At 42.3% G+C, this 13912-nt stretch overlaps 2 protein-coding genes across 12 annotated transcripts in view; one reads left to right on the forward strand and one right to left on the reverse strand.

Moving 5' to 3' along the window:
* Positions 1 to 7342, reverse strand: part of Dcaf17 (DDB1 and CUL4 associated factor 17) — a 31655-nt gene extending 24313 nt beyond the window's left edge. For 2 of the 4 annotated variants that reach the window (XM_060390471.1, XM_060390473.1), the window contains exons 1-3: positions 6967 to 7316; positions 6511 to 6614; positions 2160 to 2250 (exon numbers count right to left, since the gene is read on the reverse strand). In XM_060390471.1, coding sequence (XP_060246454.1) covers positions 2160 to 2250; positions 6511 to 6614; positions 6967 to 7092 — 321 coding nt within the window. In that variant the 5' untranslated portion in view covers positions 7093 to 7316. Of the gene's footprint in view, positions 1 to 2159; positions 2251 to 6510; positions 6615 to 6966 lie in introns of all 4 variants that reach the window. The other 2 variants (XM_021639232.2, XM_060390472.1) reach the window with 2 other exon arrangements.
* A 156-nt stretch (positions 7343 to 7498) lies between these two features.
* Mettl8 (methyltransferase 8, tRNA N3-cytidine) overlaps positions 7499 to 13912 on the forward strand; it is a 94138-nt gene continuing 87724 nt past the window's right edge. For 4 of the 8 annotated variants that reach the window (XM_060390474.1, XM_060390477.1, XM_021639249.2 and 1 more), the window contains exons 1-2: positions 7557 to 7693; positions 7940 to 7983. Coding sequence is in view for 1 of the 8 variants with exons in the window: in XM_021639250.2 (XP_021494925.2) it covers positions 7499 to 7693 (195 nt within the window). In the remaining 7 variants the exon portion in view is untranslated. Of the gene's footprint in view, positions 7694 to 7939; positions 7984 to 13912 lie in introns of all 8 variants that reach the window. The other 4 variants (XM_021639250.2, XM_060390475.1, XM_021639247.2 and 1 more) reach the window with 4 other exon arrangements.

Below are 13912 nucleotides of genomic sequence, written 5' to 3' on the forward strand. Positions count from 1 at the left end.
TCGGTATAGTCAAACTTACTCAATTAAGAAACCTATCATCTCTCTAATCCCCCCTCAAGAAAATAGATTAAAAGGCTTTAAATTGCTTAAGGCACAATTATTTACAGCTTTCAATTAAAGAGTCTGAAAACAGGCTTCTAACTTTCTTTTAAAAAGGAAGCTTCTATGAAAAGTGTAATTATAGTGGGGTGACAGTTTTTAAAAAATTACAGCTTTATGGAAAAAACATCCTGGAAAAAATTTAACATTCAATTCAGAATATTGCTGCTCATGGCTTAAACAGTACTTTTGGTTACAGACCAGGAGTTCTCTTTTCTTAAAGAGTGGGCAGTCAGGCCCACAGACATTGTTATGCAGTGCTTCCTAGGAGGATTTCTTAGAAATGATGCTGCTTTAAAAAAGAAAGAACTGTCCCTCAGAGATGGGCTGTGAGGAAAAAGCTTGCTAAGATGGTTGACGATTACTGTGCCCGCTAGCATTATTAGAAGCAGTAGTACTAAAGACAGAGGAGGAAATTTACAAATACCCTTGTTTAATCTTTGGAACTTTCCATCTTCCCTGTTTGTTTGACCCCAGACTAATTCCTCCTAGCTTCTCTGGTAATCTGAATGCTGACATCCAAAGGAAACAGTGTCCTGAGAGGTATACGACAGGATGATTTTTGCTACTGTAGTTTTAATTTTTATACTATTATTTTCTTAGCTACAATCATAGGTGGAATTTTATAAGACTCTACTTTCAGGGCTGGAGAGATGGCTCCGTGGTTAAGAGCACTGGCTGTTCTTCTAGAAGTCCTGAGTTCAATTCCCAGCAACCACATGGTGGCTCACAACCATCTATAATGAGATCTGGTGCCCTCTTCTGGCATGCAGGCGTACATGTAGATAGAGCACTCATAGACACAATATGAATGAATGAATAAATAAATCTAAAATAAAAAAGAACCTACTTTCAAAGATATACATAGTATTTGCTCACAATAATTTAGTATAGGCATATAATGATCTCAAACACTAAGAGATTATAAACTACCTCACCTTGTTATAAAACTTTTAATCAGTTTCTAACTTTACAAAACTTTATAAAATTGTTTCTAATTTAAAAATTTTCGTAATAAACTGAATATAGCGGTGCATGCCCATAATCCCAGCACTCAGGGGTGGTAGCGTCCAAGGTCCAAGCTCATCCTCAGCTACAGACAAAGTCTTAAGCTAACCTAGGCTCAGGCATGAGCCTGTTCAAAATATATAAATTCCAAATACTGAGTAAAAAAAATACATATTATGTGTGCGCACACACACGTTTGAGTGCAAAAAGTGGTCAGCAGACAGACACCTTTAGGAACTCAGTTCTCTTTCTGTATGTGGGTCCTGGTGATTGAACTCAGCTCCTCAGGCTTGGCAGCAAGCACATAACCTGCTGAGCTATCTTACCAGCCTGGAATAATGAGGTTTTTAAAGATAACTTTGTAATGACACTGAAAAAATAAATTCCCTTCTTGTTTTTTCTAAAGATTCGGGAATCATAACCATTTTTAAATTTTATCCTTTAAGTAACACATTAACAATGACTAGTTCTTTTAAGCTAAAATGCTTTTCAAAGAACATCATGGAAGAGGGGGCAGAAAGGATGCAAAAGCCAGATGACCAGCACATCTGCTGTGAGGTTGATTTCTATATATGAGAGAAAGTTGCACCCATGAAATCTCAACAATGCTGCTGCCTGAACAAGACCTGCACAATGACAACACTAGCTGACCCCCCAACATGAATGGGTAAATCTAACAAAGCCTTGCCCTTAAATGAAGAGCTACGGGCAGCTAATGGCTGCTAAGAGAGGGAAAATCAGTCCCTGTAAGGATAGCCTCCTGACAGGTTATCCAACCCAAAGTCGGCCCTAAGCACATATGCATATGAGCAACAGTAAACGGACTTGAAAGGTTCTATTTATACACTTTGTGTGTGGGTATACACACTAATCAAGAAGGTCATGAACTTGAGGCATGTATATAAAGGAACATAGAAGGCACTGAAATGGGGAGAGGGAACAACAGAGCATATGAATTTTTTTTTAAATGAAATGTAAAAAAAAACAAACAAACATTTAGGTGTTGGACGGGGGGAAGCTTTAAAAACCAATGCTCTAGAAGGAAGTCTCACCACTGGGCATTCCCATAACAAAGCATCCTCAATTTTTTCTGACTTGGGACATTTTGGCATTTCATAAAGTTTTCTTGGCTCTGAGGCAACACTGGAGAGAAAAAGAAAAGCAGCGTTATTATTATTAGTTTTGAACTGAAGCAGTCTTTGCTCATATTTGAGACATTTCTTTCACATGTCTGTAGTCCCAAATTCCAACTTTCTATTGTTTTCCTTAACTGTTCTTTTATGATCACAAATTCATAATACACAAACACAGAGGAAAAAATCTTAGGGTCTGGAGAAATGGCTCAGCAGTTAAGAGCACTTGCTACTCTGCTGGTTCACAGCTCCCACATCTGGAAGCTCACAAGTGTCTGGAATTTCAGTTCCAGAGGATCCGATGCAGCTGGTTCCCGAAAGTACCTTCACCAAACATTCATGTGCACACAGGTGCCTACACATAACTAAAAGAAAAATATTTAAAATAGTTTATACTATGAAGAGGAATTTTAATTCAGAACATAGCTGCTCTGGCAGGAGATCACATCCAGAGATCTTCTAGGTCTGTATGATCTGGTTGCAATAGAGATATACCTTTAATCCCAGGAGACAGAGGCAAGCAGCTCTGAGGACCAGCCTGGTATAGAGCAAATTTCAGGTAAAGAAAAGCTTAGGTCCAGGTGTGGTGGTAAATGCCTTTAATCCCAAACAATGAAGGTAGAATCAGTTTATAGAAGGAAGCACCCATGTTTGAAAGTGATGTCTAACTGAGTGGCAGAAAAAGTGGCTAGTCAAAGAAAGATTTGATAGAATAGGACATGCCCAACTCCCATGAGGAAAGAGAGGAAAGAAAAACTACGTAACGGAGTAGCAGAGAGAATGAGGGAGAGAGCAGGCATTTTTATAGAAAGAGAGGTTGAAGAGAGAACAAGCTAGACATGACAGAACGAGCCAGAGAATGAGAAGGAAATGGAAGATTAGAACAGATTGCCAAAGTTAGTACAAGGCCAAACTGAGTAATTCAGTCAGAAGCTGAGAGTAGCCAGATTGAATAAGTCAGCTGGGAGAGGAGTCTGAGCCAGAACCGCTGAGTTGAACCAGCCAGCAAGAGCTCAGAAAGAACAAGAAAGGGTGAGCTTATTCAGCAGTAAGTCTCAGAGGCTGAAAGCATTCCAGCCCTAGTCGAGAATGAACTAAGGCTAGAACCAGGACGAGGCCTAGGTCAATCAGGCACATAAAAGTTACTTTTACAATGCTATAATAAAACCACTTGAACACACATTTTGGTTCATATTCTAGATTTTCCTTATGTAAATGGAGTTGCCTGTGCATTGCTTTACAAAATAGCATTATACTGAATTCTTAAATCCTCACACTTTACTGAAAATGTCTGTTGACTCCACTGAGTTCATTCTATTGCTCTAACTTAAAAAACTGTAATATATAGATAAAAAAATATGTTGGCTAGTTTTATGTCAGCTTCACACAAGCTAGAGTCACCATAGAGGTGGGAGCCTCAGTTAGGAGAATGCAAGATCAGGCTGTAAGAAAGCCTGTAGGGCATTTTCCTAACTAGTGACTGATAAGGGTACCATTGTGAGTGGTACCATCCCTAGGCTGGTGGCCCTGGGTTCTATATGAAAGTAGAATGAGCAAGTCAGGGGAAGCAAGTCAGCAAGCAACATTCCTCTACACTATCTCCTTCCTCGACGCTCCTATTGTGCTTGCGTTCCTGTCCTGACTTTCTTCAAGGATGAACAGGGGAAGCATAAGCCAAATAAACCCTCTTCTCCCCAAGTTTCTCTCATAACAGCAATGTAACCCTTAGACACCTTAGTTTGAATGCGCATTTGTAGATACAAAAGGAAACCTTTTTATGTGTAGTTTATTTCTTTCAGAGTATTAAATATGTATCTACTTCCACTATCACAGAACATTGTATCTTCCAGCAACTTCAAGGCTAGCCTGGGAAACATTGAAGATGCTCTGCAGGCCCTAGGCTCTATCCCCAGAACTGTACCCATGCAGTCCCTACCAAAAAAGCAAGCATTCTACCCTTGATGCTTTCTTTTGATGCTATAGTCCCAAGGCTGTTCTCAAGCAATCCCCCTTGCCTTCGTTTCTCTGAGCTGGGGCTATATCCTGCTACTCAACCCCCACCCCCAACCCACAAGGTTCTCCTTCTCTGAGCATTAGTGAGATGTGGCCAGAGATGTTTTCTTTTCTTTTTTAATGGATGAACTTTAAAGTTCAACTACTGTGAAGAGAAGCAATTTTTAGGATGACATTTTATTCACCTCTGATATTCTCTCAGTAACTCAAAGGTTTAAATCAAACTGAATGTCAGAGGAGTGAAAGCAATCTCATGTGATTCTACCTTGGGTGCAACATTCAAGAGCATGATGAAGAACACCTGCATCATTTATCACTAAGACGTTAATCGATGCCATTTACTCTGTCTGAACTTTTTAAAATCAACCGTCTCTGATTTGGAAAAGCAATGTGCCGGTATTACCTGGTTCCTACAAGTCACTGTCAACACTGCAGGGTGTGGCAGTGAGTAAGCATCATGAACATGCAAGAGAATGTCCAGGTCTCTACTGCTGGGGTCAGAGGCTTAGAGACACTGTTTTCAGAAAAACTGATGATTAAGGGACAACCACTTAAAGCCTTTGGCTGTTTTTTATAAAAGCACACAAAGAAGCATTTATTCAAGAAAAACTCCTGGGATTCCGTAATAGCGGGAGCTGTGTTTGAAGCAGTCATGATCCCTTTCTTTTTCTAGCTCAGCAAGATAGTATCACAGCTCCAAACTGTTATGACTAACAGCCCCAGGATCCTTCCTCCCGTTGCTCTGACTCAGAAGAAAGGGCAGGCTGACACCATTTTCGTCCAGCCCCAGCCATGTGTTTTTGGGATGAGCCCTCTGTTAGTATAGTTGAAACTTGAGGCTCCTTTCTGCCCAGGCCCCATGAAGGTTCCTCCTCGGTAGAGTCACTACAGTGTAGATTGGGGTCCTGACTCTAGTTCTTTTTCTTCGTACGGTTCAGACTGGCCCCATCTTTCTTCCCTGAGCTGTGTCTTCCCTCCCCTGAACTGCCCAGCTTTCACTATTAGGGCAGCCAGTGACTCCCTCAACACCTGTGTCCATCTCCATAGCATTGGCTTGACGACTACCTGGGGAGAGAAGCAAAAGGAGCTCCTGGACCTTTCTAATTCAACCGACTCTGTCTGCAACAGATGTGGAGAGGGTCAAGTGTCTGTGTACTCTATAAATTATTGGAAGTTACATCCAAGTTGGGGGGGGGAATGAAGGAACATGGGTAAAAGTAGCTTTTACTTGCCTGAATTGATTGTCATCTCCGAAGCTTACTTCCTCCATCTGCTAATCTAGGCCCAGTCCTTGAAGCTTCTAGCCTCCATACAATCTAACCTAGGCCTGGAATGTCTTTAGCCTCTGAGACTTACTGCTGAATAAGCTCACCCTCTCTTCTTTCAGCTCTGGCTGGCTGGTTCACCTCAGCTGTTCTGGCTCAAACGCCTGTCTAATCTGACTGATTCCACCGGGCTTCTCTCTCGGTTTCTCACTGAATTACTCTACTTGGCCTCAACCTAACTCCAGCAATCTGTTTCAATCTTCTCTTTCTTTCTCTGGCTCGTTCTCTCTTTAACCTTTTACTGTAAACCTGCTCCCTTAAGTAGCTTCCCTTTCCTCTCTCAAATTTTTTTCTGCCACTCAAATTAGACATCATTTTCACACATGGATGCTTTCTTCTACAAACTAACTTTACCTTCATTGTTTGGGATTAAAGGCGTTTAGGACCATGTATGTTTAAAATATGCTTTAAAGTATCTGGCAACATAAAGAGAGGCAGCTCAATTTCTTAATCTAGGTGACAGGCATGGAAGCATCAATTCAGTGTGGCTTTTTCTTCAGCCTGACCTTGAACGCTTGAAATTGAGGCTGACTGTTAAATACTACTATTTTTGTTTGAATATTTTTTCTCTTGGAAAAAAAAATAAGTATTTCTAAAACAAAATACAAATACTCATCTCCTAAGCAGCATCTAATTATTTCACAACCCATTTTCTCGACTCTGATCTTTTAAATGCTATAAAACAGCAAATAATGCCGAGCAACATATTATTTTGCCTGTGCTATAATTTTGAGTGAAATAAGTATTTACAAAAATGTAACCTGCAACTTTAGATTTAACGAGGTTTTAAAATCACATGCATTTTCCATCTAGTTTTATTATGGACTCTTAAAAAAATCTTTCTATTTGACTAAGCACTGAAGTAGCCACGTGGTTCTGCAAAAACTACGGTCAGGGTGAATTACATGAAAAAACCATCACCAAGAATTTACCTGCTGACACAGCACCGGTAATTGTCAAAATATATTCTTCCTCTCTCATATGCTATAGGTGACTTGGAATGAGTTGTCCAAACATTCTTAAATTTAGTACTCTCCTGGAAAAAACAAAGAATGTCACTTTAGAAAAGTACTCAGCTATGGAAGCATTTTAGGTGGGTGGTGTAAATCTACGGTTTTTAAGTACATTGTTTTCTAGTATTTCTCCCTCTGCCCACACGTGTTGGTTTAACTCACGCCCAACTTTTAGATCGATTGGTTTGCAGGAAGGCAAAAGAACACTTTTAAAACTAAAGCCACGAGGCGGACCCATGAGTACCTATATTCAAACACCCTGATTGTAGGACATGGATGCCTCTCCCCAGTTACAACCCTCAAAGGGGAATCAGAGCGCATAAAACAACCGGCAGGAGGTCGGACCCCAGGCACTTTCACTACGGCGGGCGTCACCTGGCACACCAGAGCCCTCAGGATGCCCAGGTTCGTCCTCTGCACCACGCCCGCATCGCGTGCGAAGAAGCCCAGGGCCCGGCGACTCAGCCTTCGGCACACATTGGCCTTCAGGGTCCGGCCCATGGAAGCTCGCGGTCCGCAGGGCCCAAGAGGGGCGCGCCCCTCACTTCCGCGAGGGGTGGCAGCTGCCGCCTGCGAGGCTCCAAGGAAGGCTGAGGCGGGAGTCCCGCACTGGGCACTCGGGACAGAGACCAACGCTAGCACCACAAGGGTCTGGGGCAAAGGAACAGAACCGACAGCGCCTTCTTGGCCTTTCCTTTGCCTCTCGGGATTGCAGCTGCACCTCGCGGCTTGCCGTAGCCACTCCCTCTCCCGGAAATGTAGTTCCCGTGGCCTTTTTATAGTTTCTTTCAACCCGGGCTTCTTTTTTTTTCAGAACTACAATTCCCATTAAGCAAAGCGAGGGATGGTCCCGCCCCTCCCCTCCCATAGCCCGCTCCTCCTGACCCTGGGAGGCTGCGCAGTACGGATGCGCAGTGGGTCGGGCCGCTTTCCTGGCTGCGCGCGGCTGGTGGGTAGACCCTTGGGGGCGCTGCTTCATCTGTGTTTCCCCCAATCCCTTTCCGCCCTGGTGCTGGGGACTAACTGCCAGCTCCTACTTTGGCCCTGCGAGGTTCTGGCCACGTGTTCGGAGAGGTGTTGTGTCCAGTGGGACCCTCCAAAGGTACGCCCGGTGGCTTTCCCTCAGCCGCACGTGGGACGTTGTGGATGAGGTTGGCTTGAACATGTGGTTGTACACACACTATGCTTTTGCATTGTGATTACTGGTGAAAGATAAAGCGTTTCCCGCCAAAGTAGGATTGAATTTCTCTTTCCCAGAGGCCCGGCCTTAGTGTGGCCAGAGGGGACCCCTGGGCTGGTTTTGTGGTAATTGCTGTGTTTTCTTCCTCCCCTTTGTTTTTCCTTATAGGGAATAATATATGAAATGATTGCGTTGTTATTGGACTGCCTAAGGTAATCTAGTTGATTTACCTAAGGAAAAACTAACATTCTCTGTTAACTAGTTCTGCCTGTGTGTTCAAAGTTTCCAGCACACTAAAATTTCCTTAACTGTATACCACCCATTTCCTGAACGTGAACCCCTTTAGTGTGGGCTCTGCATCCCCCCCACCCCCCACCCTACCCCCGCTTAGACCTGGCATGCTCCTTGATCTTCGGTGCTTAAAGGAAAAGTCAGTAAGCACACCAGCCTTCTAACTGACAGAAGTACAATACTGGAGGAGTACGCTGGGTCAAAATTTAACTTTTTTTATTTTTAAGAGGGAGGGGTAAATTATTTTCTTCTGGGCCTGGCTTTCTCCCCCCACCCTCCGATATTTCATGACTTGCTTATAGCATAGGGTGGAGTGCTTTGTATATTTTTAGAACACTCTACAATAGTTAATTTGGTCATTCATGAAGGCAGCTGTCACTGAGAGAACTGGAACCCAGAAAAATATAGCTGGATTTTCTTTGGCTGAAGCAAAATGCAAATCATTGCTGAATTGCATTCATCATTTCTCTTTCTTCTCTCTGCAGCTCCTCGCTTTCTGTGCTCTCCCACCGTGGCAGAGTTTTTAAGCAGATATAAACTGTGCTGATTCTTCACATAATTTTTAAAACACCACTATAGTTGAATATTCCAACAAAAACAATAGCGAGTAGTGGCCATACTGTGATTGGACCCTCTTTTCACTCGCTTCCTCATATAAAGCGCTAGCAGTAAGTTAGTTAATGGCTGGATACAGACCACCCCTCTTTTGCTCCATTTAATGTCTTTCTTTGTTTGGATCAAAGTCCCCCGGTTCTACCAGATCTAACTGCTTGTCCTCTGGGAACTCTGTAAGCTTGAGAAGTTTATTTACATGCTTCTCTTTTATTTGCATTCCTATCAGTGTGATACTTCAAGGCCAGTTAACTCTCCTGAATGGCATCAAGCTTGACCGCTAACTCATCGCAGTAAATGATTTCTTTCATCGTTTTTGACAGCCAGTGAGCAGGCTGGGGCTGTGGGAGAGCAAGAAGGGACCGCACAATGTGCACAGCTTGGGCAGCCCCCACTCTTCTTACCCATCATTCTGGAATGTTCTCTTCCTGTGGTATTTATCTTACCACCAAGCTCTCCAAGGAGAGTCATTAGACTGTCTTTGCCTCTCCCACAACCCAGTCTTTTTGATTCTATTTCTGTCCAATCTTTTCATCTAAGCAGTTTTGTGCCTTCCTGGTTTTTTTTTTAATCACATTATTAATTAGCCTTCTGATTGTTCTTTTTGCCTATACTTGGATACTTTCGATCCCAACCTGCTGAAGTTTTTGTAGAGTGATTTTACTAATGCACAAAGCTGTCACATCATTCTTAGTGGCACATAGTCATTCATTGCAGAATGTCTCAAACCAGAATCCAACCCAAGATCCATTGTTAAAGTATTTTTAGTATGTTAAGTACATGCAAATATAACACTGTATAAAGTCCTGTGTATCTTATATGCAACTATAATAGCCAGGCACTTGTAAGCTAAATGGAGCAGAACCCCATGAGCAGTAAGTTCAAGTGAATGCTTACTCGTTGTGATCATTGATTCAGTTCTGCTAGACCTTAAAATTCAGAAAGCCAGCCAGTCTGCCCTATCCTTCAAGGCACACTTTCCTTACACTGAGACCTATACATATTTTTCTAAAGTTACAGATTACTCAGTGGCCCCAATCTTTATTTAAACCAGCTGGAAGCTTTCCCTTGTTCAGTGGGCCTTGACTTTATTTGACCTTCACTAGACAGCATCATTTACATACATTAAGTGTCTTAGTTATTTTCTGTAGCTATAATGAAACACCATGACCAGAAGCAACATGGGTAGGAAAGGGTTATTTAGTTTATATATCCTGAATCACAGTTCACTGAGGGAAGTCAAGACAAGAACTCAACCCCGACAGAGGCTGATGCACAGGCCATGGAAGGGTGCTGCTTACTGGCTTGCTCCTCTTGGCTTGCTCAGCCTGCTTTCTTATGGAACCCAGGACCACCAGCCCAGGGATGGCAGCTCCCTTAATGGGCTGGGCCCTCCCCTATCAATCATTAATTAAGAAAATGACCTACAGGCCTGTCTGCTTACATCCTAATGCTGTGACCCTTTAATACAGTTCCTCATGTTGTGGTGATCCCCAACTATAAAATTATTTTTGTTGCTACTTTATAATTGTCGTTATGGCTACTGTTATTAATCATATAAATATCTGTGTTTTCCAGTGGTTTTAGATGATCCCTATGAAGGGATCATTTGACCCTAAGGGGGTCACGACCCACAGATTGAGAACCGCTGTTAAGGAAGTATTTATCAATCATGGTTTACTCCTCTCAGATTCTAATTTGTGTCAAGTTGAAGTAAGACTAGCAGGGACTTTTTCAATACTCTGCATGTGTGGCAAATGTACAGCTTGTTGTGTAGTGCACCCCTAAGCCCAAACGTGGGACCCTAAGCCCTGGAAGGCACTCAGATAAAAGATAGTCCTCTGACTATCTTTTTGTTAAAATTCTTTTTTCTTTTTTGAAGAATTTTTTTTTTTTTTTTTTTTTTTTTAATCAGGTTGAAAATAAGGGTTTCTCTATCAGGCTCATTGTCAAGATACATGCTTAGATTCCTAAGGGTCCATGGAGGATGGATCAGAACCCCTTAGTGACCGGCATAAAACATGGAGTTGTCTTTGCCTTGCTTTATTCTCAGCCTCGTCTATTGACCGATCTTCATGTCTGTTCCTGTTCTAATGTTTGTCCACTTGCTTAAGCCTTTCTACTTGAGACTTTCTCCAGAGCTCCCCTTCCTTTTTCTTACTTTTAGCAGTTAGGCTCAGGACTCTTGCCAGGGACCCAGCTCTGCTTTCCCTGACCCTCCAACTAAGTAGCCCTGAATGTATCCCTGCGTTACTCTGCATATGTTTGTGGCACTATATTGAGCTAACCTGGGCAGAAAAATGAGCTGTAATACTGCTCTGCCTCTCTAGCCCACTACTTAAAATATGGTTAACGAATGTGTAGGTTGAATGAATGAATGAATGGTACAAAGTCAGTGTGTAGAAGCTATGATCAACAGCTAAGTGCTTTTAACATCAATGAAGACTTAGTCTCGTCTTAGCCTTTAAATCAATGGGAAGCTAAAGTAGAAATGAGAAATACAAATCCCTATGAATTCAGCCTTTACAGTACCTGCCAGGTGTGGTGGCACACGCCTGTAATCCCAGCAATCAGGGAGGCAGAGGCAGGCGGATCTCTGTTATTTCGAGGCCAGCCTGGTCTACAAATCGAATCCAGGACAGCTACACAGAGAAACCCTGTCTCGGAAGAAAAAACAACAACAAAAAAACAACAGAACAAAAAAAGCAGTGACTTTTGTTTCGTTTTGGTTTTTCAAGACAGGTGTTCACTGTGTAGCCTTTGCTGTCCTGGACTTGCTTTGTAGAGCAGGCTGGCCCTGAACTCACATCATGCTGCATACTTTTAGTACCAGCACTGAGGAGGCAGAGGCAAGTCTATCTCTAAAGAGTTTGAGGTCAGCCTGGTCTACGTAGTGGATTCCCAGTAAGACCCTGTCGTTTTTTAAAAAAAAAAAAAAGTTTTTGTTTGTTTGTTTGTTTTAATATGTAGATAGTAAAATAGCATTAACAGACACAACTTATGATTACAGCTTCTCTAGTTTGGGGAGTAAAATAAAAATAAATATTGCTTCTTTTCTCACCCCCCCATTTTTTGTTTTATCAAAATACTTAATATGTTACCCATGATATTTTAAAGACAAGAAAACATATAAATTTGGAAGTTAATAAAATGATTTCTGTTTATATGATTTGCTTAAAGAAAGGCAATTTAAATAAGCAAGCACTCAGGCTTTTGAATATTTGTTCAGAAACAAAATTTGAAGCAAGGCCATTGGAGGCCATCATTCAGCAGTTATTGTCCTCTGCCTGGGCTAGGACCTGTTTTTGGCCTAGGGTACAACAGTGATTGTGACAGGACCAGCTAGAATGGTTCTTAACCTGTGGGTCACAACTCCTTTGGGGGTCAAATGACCTTTTCAGAGGGGTCGCATGTCAGATCTGCATTTACATTTACATTATGGTTCATAACTAGCAAAGTTACAGTTATGAAGTAGCATAAAGCTGGAAGCCCCCGTTTAGCCAGAGAGGTCAGAGAAGGCCTCTTTAAGGGTGAGCTTTCAAGCTGAGCTCTGAATGCTGAAGAGGACCGCTCTGCAAAGGTCTCAGGAAAGAGAACGCATGGTGGTTCATGCTTGTAATCCCAGCACTCAAGAGGCTGAGGCAGGAGGGCCCAGGTGAGTCTCAGGCTAGACTATAAAATGGCAGTGTCAGACCCTGTCTCAAACAAAGGCAAGCTTCCAGACAAAGGGATGCTCAATTACAGGATTCTTGAGACTTGTAGCAACCATGTTGGTTTGTTCTAAAATGTCCAGAAGGCTAGTGTGGCTCTTTTGTATACAGGAGGAAGATAAACTCAGAGTAGTAGGCAGGGGCCAGGTCATGTCTAGCCATCCAGGCTGAAGAAAGGCTTTTGAGTTTGTTCTCTGAGACAGAGGCTTTGAGAAGGGGAGGAGCGTGGCCTAATTTGTTTCAATAATGTCAGTTTGGCTCCGGGGTGGAGAATGTACTGGTTGGCCCCTCTTCTGAAACTGGATTCCAGTCATTATGGGATCACATGTCCGAATGTGGGAGCCAGGAGAAATTTGGCAATAGTAAAAGGTTTCAGAATGCACAACCAAGAATTCGTTCAAAAATCAAATGTGTGATGAATCTGATGGGTTTTTAGCACTACTTGCCTGTTACAGCCTTAGTTCTGAACACACAAGGGTACACACTCTACACACACTGTTACACCATGAAACACACTTCCTGTTGTATGTTATGAACTGCAGTATTTTTTCTGTCTGTATGTTGTAGTAAATAAAATAAATTAATGTTTGCTATTAATTGCAGGCTTGTGGCAGTTACTATTTGACCCACTACCATATCAATAAAAGACAGACACCTGTTACATTTTTAATATGCCTCAAGCTCTGGGGCTGGGCAGAAACCACTCCCCTGGGCCGCCTTGTACCTTCCAGCCACGCATTCCATGCCAATTGCTCTAATAATTCCTAGCTGGGCTACTTCCCATCCAGTATCCCATAAATGCTTGCATATGTTTCTCATCTGGCTCTTTCTGTCCATCACCGATCACCGATCCTCAGAGTAAACTCCCAGCCACGTGGTTCTCCTTTAGTCTAACTGATGGCAGTCTCCTCCTTCCTCCTCTCCAGCTCTTCTCCCTCTCTTCCCCTCATGTGATCTCCTGTCCTCCAAGCCTGAGAACAACGGCCCCCGCCTACCTCACTTCTCTCTACCTCACTTCTGCCCTGCTCAAGTGTAGGTATTCATTCAGCCAATCAGGGGTAATTTGGAGCCAAGGTTACACAGCATCACTTTGGTATACTCGAGAGTCAGCTCATAAAAGACATCAGGCAGACCTCAGGGAGCAAAAAATTAACAATTATATATAAAACACCAGACCACGACATAACATCTATACAAGCTCTTCTGTTCTTACAGAAGCAGAATTGTTTAAATACAGAAAAGAAAGATTTTTTTTATTTTCCTTATCATCATTCTTCAGCATTTGAGGATCAAATTATTACATCCTTGGATTATACGGTGCTAGAATGTTTGACTTGAAATTTGCTGTTTGGGTTGCAGGCTTGAGTTTCATAAGTAAGTTTTGGCTTGTGATTAGGACAGAATTTCCAACAATATCTGAAATGGACCTAAATGTGCCTCCTGCCAGTTTGTAGTAGTTATTTATGCAAAGTGGTATTCTCAGCATTGATAATTATAAAATCTACATCAACCCTGAAAAAGCTTTGAA

This window comes from Meriones unguiculatus, chromosome 8 (assembly GCF_030254825.1).
Source record: "Meriones unguiculatus strain TT.TT164.6M chromosome 8, Bangor_MerUng_6.1, whole genome shotgun sequence".
Taxonomy (NCBI): Eukaryota; Metazoa; Chordata; class Mammalia; order Rodentia; family Muridae; genus Meriones; species Meriones unguiculatus.